This window comes from Mangifera indica, chromosome 20 (assembly GCF_011075055.1).
Source record: "Mangifera indica cultivar Alphonso chromosome 20, CATAS_Mindica_2.1, whole genome shotgun sequence".
NCBI lineage: Eukaryota > Viridiplantae > Streptophyta > Magnoliopsida > Sapindales > Anacardiaceae > Mangifera > Mangifera indica.
Window position 1 is genome coordinate 10,249,253 of NC_058156.1, and position 25,940 is coordinate 10,275,192.

General features: G+C 33.5%; 4 protein-coding genes across 15 annotated transcripts; 3 read left to right on the forward strand and 1 right to left on the reverse strand.

Annotated features, from left to right (window-relative positions):
• The first annotated feature begins 769 nt into the window (after positions 1-769).
• On the forward strand, positions 770-4,712 carry LOC123204322 (receptor kinase-like protein Xa21). Its single transcript, XM_044620928.1, has 3 exons — positions 770-1,676; positions 2,290-4,287; positions 4,360-4,712. The coding sequence occupies exons 1-3, from the start codon at positions 770-772 to the stop codon at positions 4,710-4,712; spliced, it is 3,258 nt and encodes a 1,085-aa protein (XP_044476863.1).
• Positions 4,713-4,930: 218 nt separating this feature from the next.
• On the reverse strand, positions 4,931-7,748 carry LOC123203974 (vacuolar-sorting protein BRO1-like). Of its 8 annotated transcripts, none has more exons than XM_044620476.1 (4): positions 7,559-7,743; positions 6,124-6,221; positions 5,733-5,847; positions 4,931-5,420 (listed from the first exon to the last, which is right to left on the reverse strand). In XM_044620476.1, exons 1-4 carry the CDS (start codon positions 7,629-7,631, stop codon positions 5,245-5,247), a joined length of 462 nt encoding a protein of 153 aa, XP_044476411.1. In that variant the 5' UTR covers positions 7,632-7,743; the 3' UTR covers positions 4,931-5,244. The 8 variants fall into 8 exon arrangements, 4 of the variants coding, with proteins under 4 accessions (XP_044476411.1, XP_044476410.1, XP_044476408.1 ...); XM_044620475.1 differs by lacking the exon at positions 6,124-6,221 and adding an exon at positions 6,828-7,287 and having other exon boundaries at positions 7,575-7,741; XM_044620473.1 differs by lacking the exon at positions 6,124-6,221 and adding an exon at positions 6,828-7,287 and having other exon boundaries at positions 7,559-7,741.
• A 7,483-nt stretch (positions 7,749-15,231) lies between these two features.
• LOC123204323 (putative receptor-like protein kinase At3g47110) lies at positions 15,232-19,487 on the forward strand. The gene is made up of 3 exons (XM_044620929.1): positions 15,232-16,138; positions 17,065-19,062; positions 19,135-19,487. The coding sequence occupies exons 1-3, from the start codon at positions 15,232-15,234 to the stop codon at positions 19,485-19,487; spliced, it is 3,258 nt and encodes a 1,085-aa protein (XP_044476864.1).
• Positions 19,488-20,402: 915 nt separating this feature from the next.
• On the forward strand, positions 20,403-23,983 carry LOC123204397 (dual-specificity RNA methyltransferase RlmN-like). Of its 5 annotated transcripts, none has more exons than XM_044621025.1 (4): positions 20,403-21,470; positions 21,593-21,692; positions 22,153-22,183; positions 22,325-23,983. In XM_044621025.1, the coding sequence occupies exons 1-4, from the start codon at positions 21,439-21,441 to the stop codon at positions 22,387-22,389; spliced, it is 228 nt and encodes a 75-aa protein (XP_044476960.1). In that variant the 5' UTR covers positions 20,403-21,438; the 3' UTR covers positions 22,390-23,983. The 5 variants fall into 5 exon arrangements, 2 of the variants coding, with proteins under 2 accessions (XP_044476960.1, XP_044476959.1); XR_006499535.1 differs by lacking the exon at positions 22,153-22,183 and having other exon boundaries at positions 20,416-21,470; positions 22,325-22,811; positions 23,136-23,983; XR_006499537.1 differs by lacking the exon at positions 22,153-22,183 and having other exon boundaries at positions 20,416-21,470; positions 22,325-22,605; positions 22,700-23,983.
• Positions 23,984-25,940: the final 1,957 nt, after the last annotated feature.

A 25,940-nucleotide genomic window follows, 5' to 3' on the forward strand; every position in this document is an offset into this window, starting at 1 on the left:
TATTTCAATAATGTTTTTTTTTTGGGTGTTAATCATGATTACCGATGGATTCGAGAACCACATACTCATTCTTACTATGTATGGCCAAATCCGACCTCAATGATTATAGTATGTTTTCAGGGAGTTAAATGATAAATGTTTAAGTTGATGTTTTGATTAGAAGTGGATTTGGACTGAGCCAAACTCAAGCTTGATTGAGTGTGAGTTTAACTCAAGTTCAACTACAATTTCAAGTCAAGTTCGGTATTGTAGCTGTGTCAAATTAGACTAAGATTAATTATTCCTTCTTTCACACTTAATTAAACAAGGTTACTCAACTTTTGGTGTTTTGCACTCATGTTTCAATCAAATTGGTAGCTACAACATATGTTGTTGGAAGGAATACATTTGTGGGTCCTTGTCAATTCTTGAGTTGTGTTTGTTGTTGGCCATCCTGATGGAAAAATTGTGTAAAGAAGTGAGAACGTTTGTGGGTTCTTATTTATCCTTGACCTGCGTCTTTTCTCAGTCTTCCTAATGAAAAAATTGTGTAAAGATATGAGAACGTTTGTAAGTCATTGCCTATCCTTGACCTGCTTAGTCGTTTTAATAAAAAATTTTTGTAAAGATGTGAGAAAAGGGGAAGAAGTTGAAGAAATTTATATAAGAAATGAAAGTGGAATGAAAGTATACGGTCCACAGGCAAAATGTTGTTCACTTTGACACACAGTCATATATAAGTTCTTATCCCTCTCTTTTATCGAACTTCATACCCCTACCTCACAATTAAATGGGGACTATCTTGTGCATGTATTTGTTTTTGCATTACTGTTTCATGGCTACCCTGGCTGTGACAGCAAAAAATTTAACAACCGATCAATCTGCTCTTCTTCAATTCAAATCACATATCACTTCCGATCCTTACAGTGTACTGGCGTATAACTGGTCCATTTCTAATCCAATCTGTAACTGGACTGGTATTTCCTGTGGTTGTCGCCATGAAAGAGTCACAATCTTGAACCTTTCATCCATGGATCTCGGTGGCACCATCTCTCCACACCTGGGCAATCTCTCATTCCTGGTGAATCTCGATCTTAGTTACAACAATTTCCATGGCCATCTACCAAATGAACTGGGACAATTACGTCGATTGAGAGTTTTCTCTGTCGGTAACAATAGAATAAGTGGAGGTATTCCGGGATTTATTGGTCTCTTATCCAAACTCCAAATCCTAAAACTTGAATATAATAATTTCTCAGGTACCATCCCAGATGTTCTCTTCAATGTAACTACGCTAGAGGCCTTGTGGTCACACAACAATAATATCCGAGGAAGCATTTCATCAGAGATTGCGAAGCTCACCAGGTTGAAAATTTTCTATATGGCAAGTAACTTTCTCTCGGGCTCCATACCTTGGGGCAGCATCTACAACTGTTCCTTGCTACAAGTGTTTCGTTTAGGCCACAATTCTTTGTCTGGCATTCTGCCGGATGGTCTCTGTAATCGTCTTCCAAAACTTGAATGGCTAACTCTAGCTTCAAATGGACTTTCTGGCCAGCTTCCGAGAAGTTTAGGCAACTGCAGCGAGGCTGTTCTTTATTCATTTTCGCAGAATAAATTTACAGGACTCATACCACAAAATATTGGAAATTTGAGTAAGATTATGTGGTTGGCTCTTGAGAGTAACAACTTAGAAGGTATGATTCCACCATATTTTTTAAGCATAATTCACTTTTAGCTGGTGTGTGTACTCATTATTAATTAATCTGTTGTCAAGTAATTAGATATTATTCTCATCCTAGTATAATTTGGCTGTCAATAAGGCTATAAAATGTAATCTCCATGTTCATTTTATTTAATATCTAATAAATGTTTTGGCAAATTTATGTTTATCTCTTGCTTACAATAATTTAGCAGGTATAATTATTGTAAGCAATAATTAATTACATCATTTTTTATACACAATTTGAATATACAAATAATATGTCATCCTTTAATTGGATATTATTTTATCTTTTATTCAAAATCATTTAATTAAATAATAATACATCATTTTATATTTATATTATGTATTAAAAATTTGTACACTTTTGTTAATAAATGTGCATCAACATACCTTGAGTTGATAAAGTCAAAAGTGTGTTAATTTAGGTTATAGCAAAATCCAAAATCAAATAATTAAAGTAACACAAAATAATCAAAATATATATAACCATTATATTTTAATATTTATACGCTTCTGTTTCGTATATCTTTGAGACGTTTCAATGTTTCAGTTTTCCGGTTACTTAGATGTTTGCCTTTTAGCAGGGGAAATTCCAGAGGAGATAGGCAATTTGCAAAATCTTCAACATCTATCTCTAGGTTTCAATAGCTTAAGTGGTGTAATTCCGACTTCAATCTTCAATATTTCAACCATAATTAGGATTGCTCTATCCTTCAATAACCTTTCAGGCTATCTACCATCAACTATTGGCCATGGGCTTCCCAACTTGAAGATTCTTGTCATATCGTCAAATGAACTTACTGGAGCAATCCCCACCTCCATTACCAATGCTTCCGAGCTCGCTGTGCTAGATCTGTCCGTCAACTCATTTTCTGGGCTTGTTCCAAATACATTTGGCAACTTGAAATTCCTCGGAATTCTTAATCTTGCGTCCAATAACTTCACCACTGAATCACCTACTGCTGAATGGAGCTTTCTGTCTTCTTTCACAAACTGCAGGAAACTAAAGACTGTAGCCTTTGATAATAATCCACTGTATGGCGTCATACCACATTCAATCGGCAATTTATCTGCAACTCTTGAGAAATTTTTTGCAAGCAATTGCAAGATCAAGGGCAGCATTCCTACTGAGGTGGGTAACTTGCACAGCTTGATAATTTTAGATCTTTCGCAAAATGACTTGAACGGATTTATTCCAACAACGATGGGAAATTTGCGGAATCTCCAAGGTCTGTGGCTAAATAAAAATAATTTTTTGGGATTCATTCCTTACGAGCTTTGCAAATTACACATGGTAGATAAACTGCTGTTAAATGATAATATGCTTTCTGGACCAATACCAACCTGCATGGAGAATTTGACTTCTCTAAGGAATCTGCAGTTGGGCTCCAACAAACTAAACTCTAGCATACCCACATCCTTATGGACTCTTCAGTATATCTTGCAGGTGAACTTGTCATCGAATGCATTGAGAGGTTTTTTATCTCCAGGTGTACAAGGTTTGAAGGTCTTGAGAGAACTAGATTTATCAAAAAATCTCTTGTCAGGAAACCTTCCCACCACCCTTGGGGGCCTTCAATCTCTTGAAACTCTATCTTTGGCTGACAATGGATTTGAAGGTGCCATCCCCAACACATTTGGGGCATTGATAAGCTTGGTATCCTTAGATCTCTCTAACAATAGTCTTTCACGTGAAATTCCTAAATCATTGGAGGCTCTCATCTATCTCAAAAACTTCAATGTCTCTATAAATAATTTACAAGGGAAGATTCCCAACAGAGGTCCTTTCAAAACATTTTATGCTCAATCATTTTTGTTAAATCATGGATTATGTGGTTTGCCAGGGCAAGGGGTTCCTCTTTGCAAGGTTGACACCATCAAATGTTCAAAGACACTGGTAATGAAATACATTTTGTCTTCAGTTCTCCCAATTTTAGTGACAGTGATTGTATCCGTTGTCTTCATAAGGTGTTATTACCGAATAAAACATTCTCTAGTTGATCGAGTTGATTCATTGCCTTTAGCAACATGGAGAAGAACATCTTATCTAGAAATTCAACAAGCCACTGATAATTTCAACCAGTGCAATTTGCTTGGTATTGGTAGCTTTGGTTCATTATTCAAAGGGACACTTCCAGATGGAACTATAGTTGCAATAAAGGTTTTTAATTTGCAAGAAGAGAGTGTCCTTAGAAGCTTTGATTCTGAATGTGAAGTATTGCGCAACATTCGTCATCGAAATCTCATAAAAGTCTTGAGTAGCTGTTGTAACATTGATTTGAAGGCCTTGATTCTTGAATTCATGTCCAATGGTAGTCTTGAGAAGTGGTTGTATTCTCACAACTATTTCCTAGATATGCTACAAAGGTTGAACATAATGATAGATGTTGCATCAGCTCTTGAATATCTCCATCATGATTATTCAACACCAGTCATCCATTGTGATTTGAAGCCTCAAAATATCTTATTAGATGAAGATATGGTTGCCCATGTGAGTGATTTCAGCATTGCCAAGCTCTTAGATGAAGGAGATTCGAAAACACAAACCCTTACACTAGCAACTATAGGGTATATGGCGCCAGGTGAAGTTTGAATTCTAAATCCTAGTTAGAATGTTATTTACTTTTGATGATGAATTTAATATAAATTTGCAGAGTATGGATCAATGGAGATTGTGTCCACAAGAGGAGATGTCTACAATTTTGGGATTTTGTTGATGGAAACTTTCACAAGAAAAAAACCCACAGATGAGATATTTGCTGGAGAAATGAGCTTAAATAACTTGGTGGAGGCATCATTGCCTGATGCAGTAACTAAAGTTATAGATGGTAATTTGTTAAGAGAAGAGATTAGTTTTGGTGCCGAAGTGAATTGCATGTTAAGCATCATGAATTTGGCTTTGAATTGTTCTATGGAATCACCTGAACAAAGGATCAATATGAAAGATGCCTTGACAAAACTCAAGACGATTAAATTGCAATTTCAGCAAAATGTGGGAGGCACCTAAATTAATGGTGTTGTGATATGTGTTATTTATGCTCTTAGTTTCTTATTTATGACCTTTTGGGTTGATGATAATTTATCTAGTTAAACTTCGCATAATGGAATTTAAGATTTCTTCAATTTCAACTTTGAATAATGGATTTTGTAGATACATATATATATATATATATTAATCCCTTATTCTTAAATCTACTAAAACTATATCATAACAAAAATAAAAAATAAAAATAAACCCTATACCCTAAATAATTGGATTATTTATATTCTTGTTAAAACTAAACAAAGGTATATTTTCAACTATAGGTTTTTGAATTTCTTACTAAAAAACTTATAAACCTGTCCTAATTGGTTTTAAGGGTTTATTAAAAACTCAGGCCAGATATGAATGAAACCAAGCCCGAAAACCCCGTGGTTCGGATTTATTAACGATGCTGCTAGTTTCTGTGTTTTAATTTCCTGCAGCTTGTTGCCAAAGGAGAAACTGTAGAACCAGGTTTCAAAATTGCTATCATTTCAAAATCTGGTGAAGGTGTAGCTCATGTAGCTCCCTTGGAGAAAATACCAGAGAGGGCTGCTTGTAATCCATCTCTGGCTGAAAAGATAGAAGAGAAGCCAAAACCTAAAGTTGAAACAGCACATGTCTTGGATAAGCAGCCTAAAGCACCCTCTCTGCTACCTCCTAAGTGCTCTGCAACTGACCCCCGGCTTCCACCTGAGGACAGGGAAAGACAGGTGAGTTTTCTCATGGTTCTCTACTTAGACCAAAAAATGTTCGTGGATGTCTATTGTCTTTAGTTTCCCAGAGACATAATTTAAGAAAACATCTTATTGAAGAAACTGCGATGATCATGCTTGTCACGTAAACTAAACGAGAAAACAACACATATTTCAGGGAAAAACATGTAGGGACAAAGTTTTTATGACAATTATGCACAATCAGTTAAAAAAGAAAAAAAATTTAGCTAGACAGCAAATAGTATTGTAAAACAATCAATTTTTACTGTCTAAAGCTCATTATGCATACCAATGCCTCTGGAATCATACTGGTGCAAACAATTTTCCAAATACATATACTTGCGTCTCTCTTGAGCATCAACAAAATTGCTATAAACTTTCACCATGTCCCAGGCAACAGCACTCTGGAGCATCAAATAGAATTATAAAAATAAGAGTACACATAAGAAACCAACAATAAAAAATGTGATTTTTATAAAGCATCAGCATCAAACAAATAAAAAAATTTGATCATTTGCTGCCCAAAAGCATCATCTGGGAGGATCTGTTGAAGAACCACAACAAAACATGTCTCACATAAAAAAAATCATAAATTTATAAAGAAAAAAAACTAAAAAAGGACACTAATAGAGAAGATGAAACTACAAAAATCAACTTCCACATTTGAAAAGGCATATAACCTGCTCATATATGAAAAACACTGCTGTTGAAAAGGTTTTTGCAGCCCAACCAACAACAGCATGACTTGACTCGGGATCCACGCATATTAAAACGTGCCCTGCAATTATAAATGTCAGCAGGCTGATAAAACATCAGAATGAAGCAACTTAATCACTTTTGCAAGATTAAGACAGATAACTACGATATATGTAAGAATTGCATATAATTAACAAATTGGGAAGAAGAACTACTTACCGGCAAGAATGACGCCTGAGATGTCAGTAACAGACAGTATAAAAAAAATGGCTTTTACATCAAAATCACACCAGAAAAACCCAACAACACTATCCCTCACCTTTCCTAAAAAAATTTCATTCTTAAATCAACAAACTCACCATCAAAACTCCAGTCACCTTCATAACCGTACTAATCACAGTTCAGTCAAAGCTAACACTACTAATATTGCTCGAATTTTATTATTAAAACAAACAAATCAATAAGATAACATAACCTTAAACCTCGCAAATCATGCACTACAAAATCCAAATATATATGCAATCTTTACATATTTAATATCCTAAAAGTTAAACACTGTAAAACCTATATATTTACACAATCTAAACTTATGTGAAATAGTTTTTCAATGCATCACAATTCAATATATAAAACATTTACTAAATTGATTAATTAATAAATCAATCAAAGCTTCAAAAAAAACACTAACTTGTCTAGAAATTTTAGTGCAAACACCAGGCGTACTCCCTTTAGCAATCGTATTCTCAAACACACACCCTTGAGCTTGGGCTAGCATCAATCTCTCCAACATTCTGGCGCACATGAGGCTGATATACACCATCATGGAGCTCCCCATACTCGCCTTTGTGGATGCATTATCTCTCAAATAAGGAAAGGCTCCGGCTGCCACAATGAATGCATGTGATGCCTCCCGCCGCCCCTCCATGTTGGCATGATCAAACGACAACCCAATCTGACTGTACACTGCCCCCAAATTAAACAACACTGCCGCCTTCTCCAGATGAATGTTCTGCTGACTGGCCCTTTGCTTGCTCTTAAATGCATCGTGCCACAAAAGCATGGTCATATTGACGTGGTCCTCAAGAATCTAGAGAACCTAATTCAACACCTCCAGCAACAGATATACCAAAAAGAACTTCTCCGATAATCTATTAAACTACTTTAAGCAATCAGAATCACAGAGAAAGCAGAATTAACTATCAAACACCAAGAACCCTAAAAACAAAACTATTATCATTAACATAAGCACTCAAGACAATACAGAGAGAAGAAGAACGAATAATACCTTAAGTTTCATTCAATAGCCTCAAAAATCATACAATAAATTGTGACAAATTACATCTTTTATACACTGAACTACAACTAACTACAGCTGGCAAAAGTAATGTAAACCATCCTATTATCAATTGAAAACGATACCTCCATCAAAGCTCACCGTTGATCTCCTCGTTAATAACTGCCTCGACAAACGCATCATTGCCGTTAAAATCATGCCGGATTGAAGCAGCAAATGAAAGCCCTAGAACCCCTTTTAGTCAGAGAAACGAAAACTTTAGAGAGAGGCACACATCATCTGCAGAAGCCACCCTTCTTTCCTTCGACTTTTCAACCGTGATTAATGAAACGATGCGTTTTGAAACTTGTTCAAAACGCTCCGTTTCTGCTCCCTAGCACACTGCAACTGTCTTATGAACTTTAACATAATCATAACACAGCTAATTAGTGTTATATAAAATGAGTTGTGATATTTATATTTATAGATTTAATATATTTTAATATGATATTAAAATATTAATCGAATGGATAGATTTAATAGTTAGAAGTGATCGTAGATATCAAATGATAATATACTCAACTGAACAACAATTCTAATAATTTATAATAATTGTATTTAAAGAAGAATGTTAGAAACTAAAAAGTTTCATATTAAATGAAAATAATATAAAAAAAATTAGATATTAACATAAATTAATTAAATTTATACGATATAAATTTTAATTTTTATATTTATACATATAATATATTTCATAGGACAAATACGGAAGCACATCTCGACAAGGCAAAGGACCTTGAAGTAATTTATGAGGAGATCGCGACATGTGGAGGGCGTGGAGTCTAGTACGCGCTTGATGTAGGAGTGAGTTGCTTTAGCACGAGGAAATCATCCTCAAGATTGACCGCTTCGCGCTTAGAGTATGTGAGGGAAATGAAGTTGTGCAAGGAGTGGTAGAGGTCAATTAAAGACGTCTTCTTCTCGATGATGATGAGCAAATGTTGGCGGCGACGGAGGTGGAGCCAGTGGAAAGTGATGACATGGACATGATTCCAGAGAGTGAAATCACAAATTTGAAGGAGAAGATTGACGAAGAATAAGCTGAAAATGGAGGGTTTGGACTTGCGTGATTAATAATTTTTTATTAACTTATTTTTAATTTTTTTTTCTTATCAGCATACTAAAGAAACCTAATAAATAATAATAATTTAATTAGTTTCTTCAAGTCATTAGGACTGGATTCGAGCTCAACTTAGTTTACATATAGTTGAGTTCGAGCTCGTAAAAGTCAAGCTCGAACTCGATTAAAATTCGGTTTGACTCATTTTTCGTTATTAAAATGACGTTATTTTAATACATATTAATCAAAACAACGTTGTTTTGTATCAAAATTTTTAATTAAAAAATCTGACGAACAGCTTAAACTCGAGCTCGACAAAGGTCAATTAGTTTTAAGCTCGTCCAAACTGAGTTCGAGCTGATTCGGTTCGAGTCCAGCCCTACGAGTTATAAACAAAAGTCACAAAAATGAGCCAAACTTAGCTTAGTAACTTACAATAGGAAACAACCATGTTAAAATTGAAAACCACGATAGTTGACTAAGGGTGTACTAGGTCTGAGGATAGCCAAATCACGTATCATATTTAGACAATCAGAATTGTATATCATGTATTTTATAATTAAGACTAAATGCGAATCAAGTTTATTCAAAATTAAAAACTAATTTGACTTAAATAAGTCGAAATAAATTTGAAACAAATAAACTCAAGCTTGAGCTTAATTTGTAAGTTAAATATTTTTTTGCTTGAACTTGAGTTTGAGGGGAATTTGGTTTACCAAGTTCATGTGTTTGTAAAAATTCAATACGAATCTACTTAAACTATATTATTTTAAATATTACACATCAAAACAATATTGCTTTAGTCATATCTCACTGACTACAATACCAAGTTTATGTTAGCTAAAAAACTATAAATGTCTGAAAATGATGGGGTGTTTGGGTTTAGTATGGTTCATATTCATTTTTTTTTTTATATACCTATAAGATCAATAATGATAGATTTGTAAGTTTTTTAATATGAAAATTAAAATTTTGTTGTTAAAAATATAAATTTATTTAGTTTTAACGAGAATACATATAATTAGCGGTTAAATTTATAAAAATAGTAACTATAATGACGGGGTATTTATCCCTTTTTAATTTTTTATCACTAAAAACCTTTTTTTCTTGTAGTATTTGAAATAATTTCAATATTTTAAAGGTAATTCAATATTTATAGGTTTATAAGATATATAGATAATGAGATAAGCTAGAGATGGGACAAACTGAAGATATATCTATCTTTATCCTCAATTTAGAGGATTTTAATTGTTCCAATCTCCATTGGGGAGGAGCATGCCAATGACCTAGTTTGGTGGGTTGAATTATCATCCATATTGATATATCAATTTGCCCTTTTTTTTTTCACAAAACATTCAAGTCTTATTTAATTTATAAAAGGCCAACACAAACACAACCTCATTCACAAATAAGTTGCTCTGAACACGACTCAAATTAGAATTTATGTAAAAAATACTCAACAAGTATATGTTATATTAGGTTAATAGATTGTATAAAAATTCGTCAACTCTTCATTCAACCAAATCTGAGATAAAATACAAAAATTTATTTTCTTTATAGTTCCATAAATTTATTATATTTTTTATTCTTTTGATATTACATAGTTTCTAAAGGAATATTAATTAAAATAGACAAAAAAATTTTTGTCTAAACCTTTGTAAGTCAACTTTTAATGCAGTTATTTTTTTAAAACAAATTTATCATTTATTTTAATAATACCCTTTCCTTTCAGTGATATTTTTTCTTGATATATCTTACGACAACACACTCTAGTAGTGTATCATCACATTGAAAGTCAGTAAGTTTGATAACTTATATCATAATAAATCAAAACTTTCTTTGAAAACTTGTTATGGAAACCTCTGTTGATAAAAGTTACTTTTGAAAAAGGCTAATATTTTTGTTTCAGACTCTCAAATGCTGGATAGTTTATGTTTTTGTTTCTTTTCTTTTTTTAGCTGAGTTTTATGCTGAATACAGTAGCAGAGATCTGTCTTTGTATTACTGTAACCTTATCAATACAATTAGTATTTTTCATACTAATTGTGTTTATTTACTACATATTTTCAGCAGTCACAAATACTAGAAATCTTTGTCCAGCAACATTCCAACTGCAACAAACCATTATCCAGCAGAAGCAGTAGCAGAGCACTCCAGCAGCCATATGCATTTCCCTCATATTTCATTTTTTAGTATTCACCCCTTAAGCAAGACTCACGGCAACAGAGCAGAGTGATTCCAGAACTCCAGTGAAGTCTAGCAGGTACCTAACATTCTGCAACATCAATTGCAATGGTTTGTAATTCAGGCTGAAAGTTTCTATCTTTTTTTTGGTTTAAAAAAAAAAAAAACAGAAACTTTCAGTTGAAATAGTTCAATAGCACATTTTTGCTGAGCCCCTCAATAAAAATATCATATATAATTAAATTTGGTGGAACATTATTCAGTTGCAGCTCCCCAAATAGTTTCCTTGCATATTTATTTTTACATGTAAGAAAAAGACTTATTAACGATGTGTTATAAGTAACAATCTGTGGCCTGGCCTAATTCCTTTTGAATAAAGACGCATAGCTTGTATAACTTTTGGATTCTTGCAATACCAATTCATCAAAGTGGTACGCATGGCTATATTCATTAGGCCTGCATTCTTTGCTCATCATTGTATCAAACAACTCCTTTCAACCCATTGACCTCCTCTTCTTGCAAAGCTCATTTAGAAGCACACAAAATGTCAAGACATAAAGACGCACACCTTCATCCAACATCTCGATAAACAAGGGTTTCTCTCTTATTTTTAATTTATTGGTTACTTTAGGCCAAGATTTTTGTTTTAAGAGTCAATGTGCTTCTTATAGGCATAATTCCAAGAAGCATAGATAAAAGGAGTGATTTATTTGTTATCTATGATGATGGAAACTCCTTCAAATCTATTGGAAAATGACTTGAACAGATTTATTCAAAGGACTGTGGCTAAATAAAATTAATTTTTGGGGATCCATTCCTTGCGAGCTTTGCCAATTACACATGTTAAATAAATTGTTGTTGAATGATAATATGCTCTCTGGAGCAATACCAACATGCATGGCGACTTTTGACTTCTCTGAGAGATTTGCAATTAGACTCCAATAAATTAAACTCTAGCATACCCCTATCCTTATGGACTCTTCAATATATCTTGCCGGTAAACTTATCATCGAATTCATTGAGTGGTAAATTTCGCCAAATTTTTCTTATTAAAAAAAAAAAAGAAGCTCAAATAGGTGAAGTTTGCAATAATAACCTTTTTTATTTTTTGGTAGTATTTGTAATAATTCCAATATTCCAATATTTGGTCGTTAAACTATTTCCCTCTTCTCGTTGTATGTGCCTCATCTCCCTCTTTTGTTGATTTTTCTTCACACCCTCTTTCCCATGGTTGATCTAACTACTTTTGGCCTCAATCGATGATTGTAATATGTTTTCAAGCACTTAAATGATAAATTTTTAAGTTAAGGTTTTAATTAGGAGTAGATTTGGACCGAGCTAAACTCAAGCTTGATTGAGCGTGAATTTAACTCAAGTTCAGTTACAATTTTGAGTTTAGTTCAGTATTGTAGTTGTGTCAAATTAGTTTGAGATTAATTTTTCCTTCTTTCACACTTAATTAGATTAGGTTACTTGATTTTTGGTGTTTTCTACTCATGTTCTAATCAAACTGGTAGCTACAACAGCTTAGCAAAAGGAGCTAGGCGCCTTACTCGAACTATTGTTGGAAGGAGCGCATGCATTGTCAATCCTTGAGCTGCATTTGTTGTCAGTCTTCTTGATGGGAAAATTGTGTAAAGAAGTGAGAACGTTTGTAGGTCTTTATCTATCCTTGAGCTGTGTTTGTTGTCAATCTTCCCAATGGAAAAATTGTGCAAAGAAGTGAGAACATTTGTGGGTATTTGTCTATCCTTGAGTTGCCTCTTTTCTTGGTTTTCATGATGGAAAAATTGTGTAAAGATGTGAGAACGTTCGTGGATCCTTGTCTACCTTTGAGCTGGTCTGTTCTCATTCTTCCTAATGGAAGAATTGTGTAAAAACGTGAGAACATTTGTAGGTCCTCATCTATCCTTGAACTGTGTCTATTTTTAGTTTTCCTGCTGGAAAAATTGAGTAAAAATGTGAGAACTTTTGTGGGTCTTTGTCAATTCTTGAGTTGCCTCTATTCTTAGTCTTTTTGATGAAAAAAAATTGTGTAAAGACATGAGAAAAGGGGAATAAATTGTAGAAATTTATGGAAGAAATGAAAGTATTTGGTCTCAGTCTCTTTGTTTACCTTGAATAAGAAAAGTTCAGTCTCTTTGTTTTATTGACGCATTCAAAGGTTACTTTTTAAAATTAAACCCTCATCACGCAAAAGATTAAGATTAATAAAGCGTTATGAATAATAATAATAATATTATCCGGTAGATTTCACAGTCTTCGTATTCGCAACTATACTTCTTGAATTTTACCCAATAGATTTCGCGCTAATTTATTAGCTTTTTCTTTTTGAACTCAGAGTTTAGAAAAATAGTTATCTTGGGATTTGTACCAAAAGAAATAAATTTGATCTTTTGAAAGAAAAAAATATAATACATTTGCATTTATAATCTTAAATTTTAATATTTTACTTTAATATAATTTGGATTGAATTATGTATTTTCATCTCAAGTATGTCATCTTACTAATCAAAATATATACATCTAGGATTATATAGATTCAAGCTAAAGTTGAATAAAAGTCAATTCAAATTTAGTTTGAATCCAAAATGACCAACTTGATATTAACCTTAACTTGTTCGAATTGTCAGAGAAAAAGCATAATCGACAAAGAAAAAGAAGAATCGTTTAAAAAAAGAAAAATTGTTGACAATCTGGTTTTAATTATAGTTTTAATATATTAAAATCATTCACTTTAAAATAAATGTTATTTAATAAAGGTAATTAGATTATAGTTTTTTACAACTTAATTTAAATATGTAAAATAAATATGAAATATATGTATACAATATACATGTAAAAAAAAATGGCAACATAAATATGAAAAAAAAAACAAGTTGTTTATTGAAAATTTTTGTCAAATTAATTATATATATGTATTTTAAAAATAAGATTATGGTTTGGTTTTCTTTAAAAATTACCCAAACTGCAATCCAAACTAAAACCTGCTTTTAAAAAATTTATCGACCAAAATTAAACCATTTTACAAAAACCAAATCTAACTATAATTTTTAAGCATTTCGATCCAATTTTAGAGTATAAATCGAATTATGCATAACATTACTAGTTCAATTTTCCAACTTCAATCGTACAAATCCATCTTCTCCAACTTTAGTCTTGAACCTTATTTAATCAAATTTCGATTCACTCAAGGTTCAATTGAAATTATTAATTATTATCATAAATTTATAATAATTATGTAGACGAAAGAAAAGGTTTTAAAATATCAGAAAAATATCAGTCTCTTTAGTAGATTAATTGGAATTTGAGTAAATCGCAGAGCAGAGATCATGTAATGCTTTTCTAATTCTCTCTAGAAAACGGAAAGCTTTTAATTACAACTTGTTCATTCTTTGTTGCATTTCTCTGTTCTTCTTTTTTGTGCTTTTTGCACAGACCTTTCCTTTTTTGTTGTTCAGTTTTTCAGCTTTATACAAGTCTATTGATGTTCTTCAGTTTTTATATTGGTTCTGATTTTTTTTTTTCCAAGTAAATGTATATATAAACACCAATATATTTGAAATCCATTATCCTCTCCTCTTGAAGGCTCATCAAAGTTCCTACCCATTGATTTTTTATCTTAATATCCTATAGTCTATGCAAATGTATAAGAACTAGTTAGGTTTGTTTTGTTTCATTACTTGAAATATTTCAATAATGTTTTTTTTTTTTGGGGTGTTAATCATGATTGTTGATGGATTTGAGAACCATATCCTCATTCTTACTATGTATGGCCAAATTTGACCTCGATCGATTTCTTAGTCATTGTTAATGATTATCTCATCTCCCTCCTAATCTTTTTTTTTGGGTGAATCTCATCTCCCTCTATCAATTTTTCTTCACACCCTCTTTTCCATGATTGATTTGACTACTTTTGGCCGTGATTGATGATTGTAATATGTTTTCATGGATTTAAATGATAAATGTTTAAATTAATGTTTTGATTAGGGTGAATTTGGACCGAACCAAACTCAAGCTTGATTGAGCATGAGTTTAACTCAAGTTCAGCTATAATTTCGAGTTGAGTTCAATATTGTAGCAATGTCAAATTAGACTAAGATTATTTTTTCCTTCTTTCACACTTAATTAGACCAGGTTACTGGACTTCCACTCATGTTTCAATCAAATTGGTAGCTACAACAACCATTGTTGGAAGGAGCATGTTTGTGGGTCCTTGTTAATCCTTTAGCTACGTTTTTTCTTAGTCTTCTTGATGGAACAATTGTGTAAAGAAGTACGAACGTTTGTGGCTTTTTGTCTATCTTTGACCTGTGTCTTTTCTTAGTCTTTCTGATGGAAAAATTTTGTAACGATGTGAGAAAAGAGGAAGAAATTGAAGAAATTTATGTAAGAAATGAAAGTGGAATGAAAGCATACAGTCCACTGGCAAAATGTTGTTCACATTGACACACAGTCATATATAAGTTCTTATCCCTCTCTTTTATCCAACTTCATACTCCTACCTCGCAGTTAAATGGGGAATATCTTGTGCATCTATTTGTTTTTGCATTACTGTTTCATGGCTACCTTAGCTGTGACAGCCAAAAATTTAACAACCGATCAATCTGCTCTTCTTCAATTCAAATCACATATCACTTCCGATCCCTACAGTGTACTGGCATATAACTGGTCCATTTCTAATCCAATCTGCAACTGGATTGGTATTTCCTGTGGTGGTCGCCATGAAAGGGTAACAGTCTTGAACCTTTCATCCATGGATCTCGGTGGCACCGTCTCTTCACACCTGGGCAATCTCTCATTCCTGGTGAATCTCGATCTTAGTGACAACAATTTCCATGGCCATCTGCCAAATGAACTGGGACAATTGCGCCGACTGAGAGTCTTCTCTGTCGGTAACAATAGAATAAGTGGAGGTATTCCGGGATTTATTGGTCTCTTATCCAAACTCCAAAACCTAAAACTTGAATATAATAATTTCTCAGGTACCATCCCAGATGTTCTCTTCAATGTAACTACGCTAGAGGCCTTGTGGTCACACAACAATAATATCCAAGGAAGCATTTCATCAGAGATTGCGAAGCTCACCAGGTTGAAAATTTTCTATATGGCAAGTAACTTTCTCTCGGGCTCCATACCTTGGGGCAGCATCTACAACTGTTCCTTGCTACAAGTGTTTCGTTTAGGCGGCAATTCTTTGTCTGGCAGTCTGCCGGATGGTCTCTGTAATCGTCTTCCAAAACTTGAATGGCTAACTCTAGCTTACAATGGACTTTCTGGCCAGCTTCCGAGAAGTTTAGGCAACTGCAGCGAGGCTGTTGTTTATTCATTTTCGCGGAATAAATTTACAGGACTAATACCACAAAATATTGGAAATTCGAGTAAGATTACGCGGTTGGCTCTGGATAGTAACAACATAGAAGGTATGATTCCACCATATTTTTTTAGCCTAATTTACTTTTAGCTGGTGTGTGTATTCATTATTAATTAAACTATATGGATACATTTTTTAGTATAAAGATAATTTGTTGTCAAATAATTGGATATTATTCTCATCCTAATATAATTTGGCTATATAATGTAATCTCCATGTTCATTTCATTTAATCTCTAATTAATGTTTTGGCAAATTTATGTTGTCGAGCAGGTGACATTCCACAAGGGATTGGCAAGTTGAAAAATTTACAGTATTTTTCTCTCTCTTACAATAATTTAGCAGGTATAATTCCTTCCAAAATTAAATATATCTTTAGCAATAAAACTATGCACATAATTTTTAATACATAATTAGATATAAAGATAATGTGTCATCATATAATTGAATAATTTTAAATTAAAAATAACATCACTCTTCATAACACTAACATAACTCTTTATTTAGATTGAACATCTCAAGTTCCATTCATTCTTTATACATCAATGATAAATTAATTGAGTTAATTAATCAAGATAAAATATGTTTATAGCAAGAAATAGTGTTATACATATACATTTTTTACGCACAATTTGGATGTACAAATAATGTGTCATCCTTTGATTATGTATTATTTTATCTTTTATTGAAAACATTTAATTACATGATAATACATCGTTTTTATACTTAAATTATGTACTAAAAATATATGCGCTTTTGTTAATAAATGTGCATCAACATACCTTGAGTTGATAAAGTCATAAGTGTGTTAATTTAGGTTATAGCAAAATCCAAAATCAAATAATTAAAGTAACACAAAATAATCAAAGTATATATAACCATTATATTTTAATATTTATACGCTTCTCTTTTCTATATCTTTGAGACGTTTCAATGTTTTAGTTTCCCGATTACTTAGATGTTTGCCTTTTAGCAGGTGAAATTCCAGAGGAGATAGGCAATTTGCAAAATCTTCAAGATCTATTGCTAGATGTCAATAGCATAACCGGCGTAATTCCAGCTTCAGTCTTCAATATTTCAACCATAACTACTATTAGTCTATTTGGGAATAATCTTTCAGGCTATCTACCATCAACCATTGGCCATGGGGTTCCCAACTTGATGAATCTTTGCTTAGGGTCAAATCAACTTACTGGAACAATCCCCACCTCCATCACCAATGCTTCCAAGCTCGTTAAGCTAGATCTGTCCATCAACTCATTTTCTGGGCTTGTTCCAAATGCATTTTGCAACTTGAAATTCCTCGAATGGCTCAGTCTTGAGTCCAATAACTTCACCACTGAATCACCTACTGCAGAATGGAGCTTTCTGCCTTCTTTGACAAATTGCAGGAAATTAAAGACTGTAGGCTTAGATAATAATCCACTGTATGGCATCATGCCACATTCAATAGGCAATTTATCTGCAACTCTTGAGTGTTTTTCTGCAAGCAATTGCAACATCAAGGGCAGCATTCCTACTGAGGTGGGTAACTTGCACAGCTTGATAATTTTAGATCTTTCGCAAAATGACTTGAACGGATTTATTCCAACAACGATGGGAAATTTGCAGAATCTCCAAGGTTTGTGGCTAAATAAAAATAATCTTTTGGGATTCATTCCTTGTGAGCTTTGCAAATTACACATGGTAGATAAACTGCAGTTAAATGATAATATGCTCTCTGGACCAATACCCACATGCATGGAGAATTTGACTTCTCTGAGAGATCTGCAGTTGGGCTCCAACAAATTAAACTCTAGCATACCCCCATCTTTATGGACTCTTCAGTATATCTTGCAGGTAAACCTGTCATCGAATTCATTGAGTGGTTTTTTATCTCCAGGTATACAGAGTTTGAAGGTCTTGAAAGATCTAGATTTGTCAAAAAATCTCTTGTCAGGAAACATTCCCACCACCCTTGGGGATTTTCAATCCCTTGAAACTTTATCTTTGGCGGACAATAGATTTGAAGGTGCCATCCCCAACACATTTGGGGCATTAATAAGCTTGGTATCCTTGGATCTCTCTAACAATAGTCTTTCAGGTGAAATTCCCAAGTCATTGGAGGCTCTCACCTATCTGAAGAACTTCAATATCTCTGTAAATAATTTACAAGGGGTAATTCCCAATAAAGGTCCTTTCAAAAAATTTTCTGCTCAATCCTTTTTGTTAAATCATGCATTATGTGGTTTGCCAAGGCAAGGGGTTGCTCTTTGCAAGGTTGACAATATCAAACGATCAAAAACACTGGTAATGAAATACATTTTACCTTCAGTCCTGCCAGTTTTAATGACAGTGATTGTAACCTTTGTCTTCATAAGGTATTACTATGGAAGAAAACATTCACCAGTTGATCGAGTCGATTCGTTACCTTTAGCAACATGGAGAAGAACATCATATCTAGCAATCCAACAAGCCACTGATGATTTTAGTGAATGCAACTTGCTTGGTATTGGTAGCTTTGGTTCAGTATTCAAAGGGACACTTTCAGATGGAACTATCGTTGCAATAAAGGTTTTTAATTTGCAAGTAGAGAGAGTAATTAGAAGCTTTGATTCTGAATGTAAAGTATTGCGAAACATTCGTCATCGAAATCTCATAAAAATCTTGAGTAGCTGTTGTAACATCGATTTTAAGGCCTTGATACTTGAATTCATGCCCAATGGAAGTCTTGAGAAGTGGTTGTATTCTCACAACTATTTTTTGGATATGCTACAAAGGTTGAATATAATGATAGATGTTGCATCGGCTCTTGAATATATCCATCATGATTATTCAAGACCAATCATCCATTGTGATTTAAAGCCTCAGAATATCTTATTAAATGAAGATATGGCTGCCCATGTAAGTGATTTCGGCATTGCCAAGCTCTTAGACGAAGGAGATTCGAAGACACGAACCCTTACACTAGCGACTATGGGGTATATGGCACCAGGTAAAGTTTCAATTCTAAATGTCAGATAGAATGTTATTTACTTTTGATAATGAATATAATGTAAATTTGCAGAGTATGGATCAATGGGGATTGTGTCCACGAGAGGAGATGTCTACAGTTTTGGGATTTTGTTGATGGAAACTTTCACGAGAAAGAAGCCTACAGATGAGATGTTTGCTGGAGAAATGAGCTTAAAGAACTTGGTGAAGGCATCATTGCCTGATGCAGTAACTGAAATTGTGGATGGTAATCTGTTAAGAGATGAGAATGGTTTTGCTGCCAAGGTGAATTGCATGTTAAGCATCATGAATTTGGCTTTGAATTGTTCCATGGAATCACCTGAACAGAGGATCAATATGAAAGATGCCTTGGCAAAACTCAAGAAGATTGTATTGCAGTTTCAACAAGATGTAAGAGGTCCCTAAATAAATGGTGTTGTGATGTATGTTATTTATGCTCTTAATTTGTTGTTTTATGAGCTTTCTAGTTGATGATTATCTATCTAGTTAAACTTCAAATAATGGATTCTGTAGATAACAGTATTACTTAAACAAGAAATACAGAAGAAGACTTTATCTTTTATATTTAAACATCAATGATGGAACAAGAACAAGATATATATAATCACTTATTGTTAAATCTACTAAAGTTATACCATAACATAAATAAAAAATAAAAGTGAACCCTAAACCCGAAATAATAAGGTGATTTATATTCCTATTAAAACTAAATAAAGTTATATTTTCAACAATGGATTTTTGAATTTCTTACTAAAAAACTTATAAACTCATCCTAATTGGTTTTATGGGTTTATAAAAAATTAGGGTTGGATATAAATCGAACCAAGCCTAAACCCCCTATGACTCGAGTTTAACTTGAATAAAAAAACAATCTAGCTTGACTTTGTCGAACCAAAATTAAGGTTGGTTTGAGTTCGATTCAAATAAAAAATAGTTTTGTTCAAATTTATAATTTGAATTGATAGTTTAAATTTATAGTTTATCAACAAACGATGTTGTTTTACTTAAATAATCAATAAAATAATATCATTTTATAAACAAGTTACAAGCTTAAAAAATTCAAGCTATGAATTTAAACTACCCATTTAAATAACAAATTATATTTAAATAACAAACTATAAATTCAAATTGAAATTCAGTAATAGTCTGAATATCCCATAGCTTGAATTTGACCCAGTTTAAAAAACTTCATATTTGTATTTGACTCAAATTTAAACTAAACAAATTTGCGCATAATTGACCCAAACCAAGTCAGTTTATGAGACTGAACAGACTCGGTTCCCAGAGAAAATATCTAAACCATAAAACAGACCCAAATATTTGTATCAAAATTAAATAATATTTAAGAGAAAATAAAATTTAACACTCAAATTTCTCCAGAACTTTCAAAATCCCTAACCTACAAAACTTGTCAAATGTTGGCTTCCTCTGTTGATGTTTCCGGCGTCAAAAGTCTTCTCCTCTCCCGTTTCTCAATTTTCTCCTCTCCAACGTCTCAAATTTCTCCTCTCCGACGCTCAAAATCTCAGCGAACTCTCCAGATTTCGTCTTCGAATCGTTAGTGCATCGAACTGTTTGTCTTCATCATAGCATTGACGACGGTCGATGGGAACTCGTATTCTGTCCGGCGTCTCTCCTATCCTGTGTTCGTTTTCAACTCATTTATGATTTTCAATTTTTCAATTTATACTGAAGTGATTTCGATATTGTCAATAAGTTATTTTGCTTGAGTGGTGTTGCTTCTCCTCCCCTGGATTGAAAATAAGTATAATGAAAAGAACTGGAGTGTTTACATCTCAAACCTCCTCAAATTAGTTCATAAAAAAAATCCATGTGATCAAAATGTTTAATTTTATGCGATTGTCTTGAGTTTACTTGACTTGGGTAATATCATTTCACTAGTTTGTTACTTGCATTGATCGCTCAATATTCATTAATATTACTGCTTAGATTAATTTAGTTAATTATGTAATGCTTTTGTGTGTGTACATGAATTTCAAGCGATTAGTGTTTAATATTGTATTCATTTTAGGCTAGTGTTAGAGAATGTTTGTCGAGTTCATTAGAGGAGGACATTATTCTATCACTGTCTATTGCTAGACGTAATTGGCTGGAGCTACGAAATATTACATTGGGTATGTTAAAATGGTGTAATGGCTTATGAAAGCAGGAGACACTTGACTCACAAGCCTGCCAATTGCATCTAATCTTTGTGTAGGTTGGCATTGTTCATGCTATCAATAAGTTTCATGGTGATCTCCCAGGTTTGAACTTAGCTGTGTCCCTTCATGCACCAATTCAAGAGTTTGTTGCCAGATAACGCCTGCAGCTCAAGCTTTTCCTCTGGAAAAAACTTATGAGGGCACTTGGTGTATATCAAAAGAATAGGTAGCAATTGATTCACAATGTTTCTTGAAAATTAATTTGCAATTCTCTCTCGGTGACTTTCCCTCTCTCTTTTTGCGAAATATTTCAGATTTTAACTCATTTTTTTAATCTTAAACTTTCAGTCAGCAAAAAGTATTTATTGAGTACATTTTGCTGGATAAGGTGAATGATGAAGAGCCACATGCTCACCAGCTTGGCAAACTGCTAGAGACATCTCAAGTGGTAAGCTCTTAAATTTTAAAGTTGGAGAATGGGGAATAATTTTGTTATTTTGTCCTTGTAACTGCCTTTTTTACATCTGTGCTAATCTATGGATAAACTTCATTGGTGATTTTGGAAGGCCTGGAAATTTCCTTGTATTTCTTGGGAAAAGTTGTTTCATTGGTATTTCATTTTCTTCCAATAACCTTTGTGGTTTGATTCTTTTCATATCTACTAGGCTTTAGTTTGAGTTTGTTTGTGCTCAGGGCGAATGAATTTTTTAATCGCTTCCATGGAGGTTGACTTCTGTGGTAATGTTTGTATGCTGCTTCTTGCATAAGATTGGTGAAAGTTGAATTGTAATGGTTCGTCAAGCCAAGACTTGGTTTTGTGCATCTGATCTAGGATTTCCTTTGCCTTTTACCGGTGAATTAGAAAACTGGGATATTTCTTAATACTTGCAATGTTAATCTCCTGCTAGGTAACAATTGATGTTGCAAGTCCGGAAGCAGGTGTGATTAAAGAGGGAATGCTAAAATGTCTATTCTTATTAGTTTGATAGCTTTTTGCACAATGGTTACTTTTTCCCCCATCTCTGCTGTGATTAGATTTAGTAATGCTGATGCTAGTTACTGTGTTTTAATTTCTTGCAGCTTGTAGCCAAAGTAGAAATTGTGGATCCAGGTTTCAAAATTGCTATCATTTCAAAGTCTGGTGAAGGTGTAGCTCATGTATCTCCCTTGGAGAAAATATGCTTCTAAGCCATCTCTTGCTGAATTGATAGAAGATGAGAAGCCAAAACCTAAAGTTGAAACAGCACCTGTCTTGGATAAGCAGCCTAATGCACCCTCTCTGCAACTGAGCCCCAGCTTCCATCTGAGGACAGGGAAGGACGGCTGAGTTTCGTCATGGTTCTCTACTTAGACCAAAAAATGTTTGTGGATGTCTATTGATTTTATTTTCTCGGAGACATTATTTAAGAAAACATCTTATTGAAGAAACTGTGATGATCTTGCTTGTCGCTTCAGATTGTTCATGATTGCAGGTTTCTATGACAAGGTGACGGAAAAGGGTTGCTACAACATTGAAGGACTCTCAGAATACATTTGCAATGTTGACAACATTCAATGAAGTTGATTTGTAAGTTTAGTCCTACTGTATTGACTGTTGCCTGTGCCACTTTTTCATATTTATGGTACTAGATATTATGATTTTCTTTTTTCTCATTTTGTACATCTGTTGTGCATGTGTTCTTGCCAACAAATGTAGAAGGATCTCTTAATTTTTATATTCATGCAAACATGTTACCCTTGATTTTCTAGTCCACCACCACCCACCTTGTAATTAGATATCTCACTTACCTTGTGCTTCTACTGCTTTATAAATTCATCTGTGTCTTGCAATTTCTGGATGATTTATTTTATTATGCTTTTAATCTTTTTTCCAACTTAAAACAAGGAGCAGCTCTCCATATGTCCATGTAGTCCCTGTTTTTTAAGCTCCGCTGTCTTGCACAGGGCATGACATCTTGTTAGGAGTGTTTCTGTGTTAGGACCTATGTATATACTCTTTAAATGAAAGAAAGAGACAACAAAGGCACAAGCACAAGACAGGACAAGTGTCACTCAAACAAAAATTAAGGTTGGACCACAAACACAGAAGACTGGAACGTGGCAAGAGCAGAGCAAGGGAGATGCTTATGGAGAGAAAATAAAAGCTGGAAATGAATCAAGAGGAAGGAAGGGAAGAAACTCGAGGAAAAGGGAGTGAAGGGAGAGTTTTCAGACTCTTGAATGATGGATAGTTTATGTTATCGTTTCTTTTTTTTGGCTGAGTTTTATGCTGAATACAGTAGCAGAGAACTGTCTTTGTATTACTGTAACCTTATCAATACAATTAGTATTTTTCATACTAATTGTATTTATTTACTACATATTTTCAGCAGTCACAAATACCAGAAATCTTTGTCCAGCAACATTTCCAACTGCAACAAACCATTATCCAGCAGAAGCAGTAGCAGAACACTCCAGCAGCCATATACATTTCCCTCATATTACATTTTTTAGTATTCACCCATTAAGCAAGACTCACGGCAACAGAGCGGAGTGATTCCAGAACTCCAGTGAAGTCTAGCAGGTACCTAACATTCTGCAACATCAATTGCAATGGTTTGTAATTCAGGCTGAAAGTTTCTATCTTTTTTTTGGTTAAAAAAAAAAAAAAAACAGAAACTTTCAGCTGAAATAGTTCAATAGCACATTTTTGCTGAGCCCCTCAATAAAAATATCATATATAATTAAATTTGGTGGAACGTTTTCAGTTGCAGCTCCCCAAATAGTTTCCTTGCATATTTATCTTTACATGTAAGAAAAAGACTTATTAACAATGTGTTATATGTAACAATCTGTGGCCTGGCCTAATTCCTTTTGAATAACGACTCATAGCTGTATAACTTTGGATTCTTGCAATACCAATTCATCAAAGTGGTACGTATAGCTATATTCATTAGGCCTGCATTCTTTACTCATCATTGTATCAAACAGCTCCTTTCAACCCATTGACTTCCTCTTCTTGCAAAGCTCATTTAGAAGCACACAAAATGTCAAGACATAAAGACACACACCTTCATCCACCATCTCAATAAGCAATGGTTTCTCTCTTATTATTTATTTATTGGTTACTTTAGGCCAAGATTTTTGTTTTAAGAGTCAATGTGTTTCTTATAGGCATAATTCCAAGAAGCAGAGATAAAAGGAGTGATTTATTTGTTATTAGTGATGATGGAAACTCCTTCAAATCTAACGGAAAATGTCTTGAACAGATTTATTCCAAGGACTGTGGCTAAACAAAATTAATTTTTAGGGATCCATTCCTTGCGAGCTTTGCCAATTACACATGTTAAATAAACTGTTGTTGAATGATAATATGCTCTCTGGAGCAATACCAACATGCATGGCGAATTTTGACTTCTCTTAGAAATCTGCACTTAGGCTCCAATAAATTAAACTCTAGTAAACCCCCATCCTTATGGACTCTTCAATATATCTTGCAGGTAAACTTATCATCGAATTCATTGAGTGGTAAATTTTGCCAATTTTTTTTTATTAAAAAAAAAAAAAGAAGCTCAAATAGGTGAAGTTTGCAATAATATCCTTTTTTTTTTGGGTAGTATTTGTAATAATTCCAATATTTGGTCCCTAAACTATTTCCCTCTTCTCATTGTATGTGCCTCATCTCCCTCTTTTGTTGATTTTTCTTCACACCCTCTTTTCCATGGTCGATCTAACTACTTTTGGCCTCGATCGATGATTGTAATATGTTTTCAAGGACTTAAATGATAAATTTTTAAGTTAAGGTTTTAATTAGTAGTGGATTTGGACCGAGTCAAACTCAAACTTGATTGAGAATGAATTTAACTCAAATTCAGCTACAATTTTGAGTTCAATTCGATATTGTAGTTATGTCAAATTAGATTGAGATTAATTCTTCCTTCTTTCACACTTAATTAGACTAGATTACTTGATTTTTGGTGTTTTCCACTCATTTTTTAATCAAACTGATAGCTACGACAGCTTAGCAAAAGGAGCTAGGCCCCTTACTCTAACTATTGTTGGAAGGAGCGTGTGTATTGTCCATCCTTGAGCTGTGTTTGTTGTTAACCTTCCCAATGGGAAAATTGTGTAGAGAAATGAGAACGTTTGTAGGTATTTGTCTACCCTTGAGTTGCCTCTTTTCTTGTTTTTCATAATGGAAAAATTGTGTAAAAACGTGAGAACATTTGTGAATCCTTGTCTACCCTTGAGCTGGTCTATTCTTATTCTTCCTGATGGAAGAATTGTGTAAAAACGTGAGAAGGTTTGTAGGTACTCGCCTATACTTGAACTGTGCTTATTCTTAGTTTTTCTGTTGGAAAAATTGAGTAAAAACGTGAGAACGTTTGTGGGTCTTTGTCAATTCTTGAGCTGCCTCAATTCTTAAGTTGGAAAAATATGAAGACTGTGGGTCTTTTTGATGAAAAAATCATGTAAAGACATGAGAAAAGGGGAATAAATTGTAGAAATTTATGGAAAAAATGAAAGTATTTGGTCTTAGTCTCTTTGTTTACTTTGAATAAGAAAAGTTCAGTCTCTTTACCTTTTGAAATTAAACCCTAATCACGCAAAAGATTAAGATTAATAAAGCATTATGAAGAATAATAATAATATTATCCGGTAGATTTCACAGTCTTCATATTCGCAACTGTACTTCTTGAATTTTACTCGATAGATT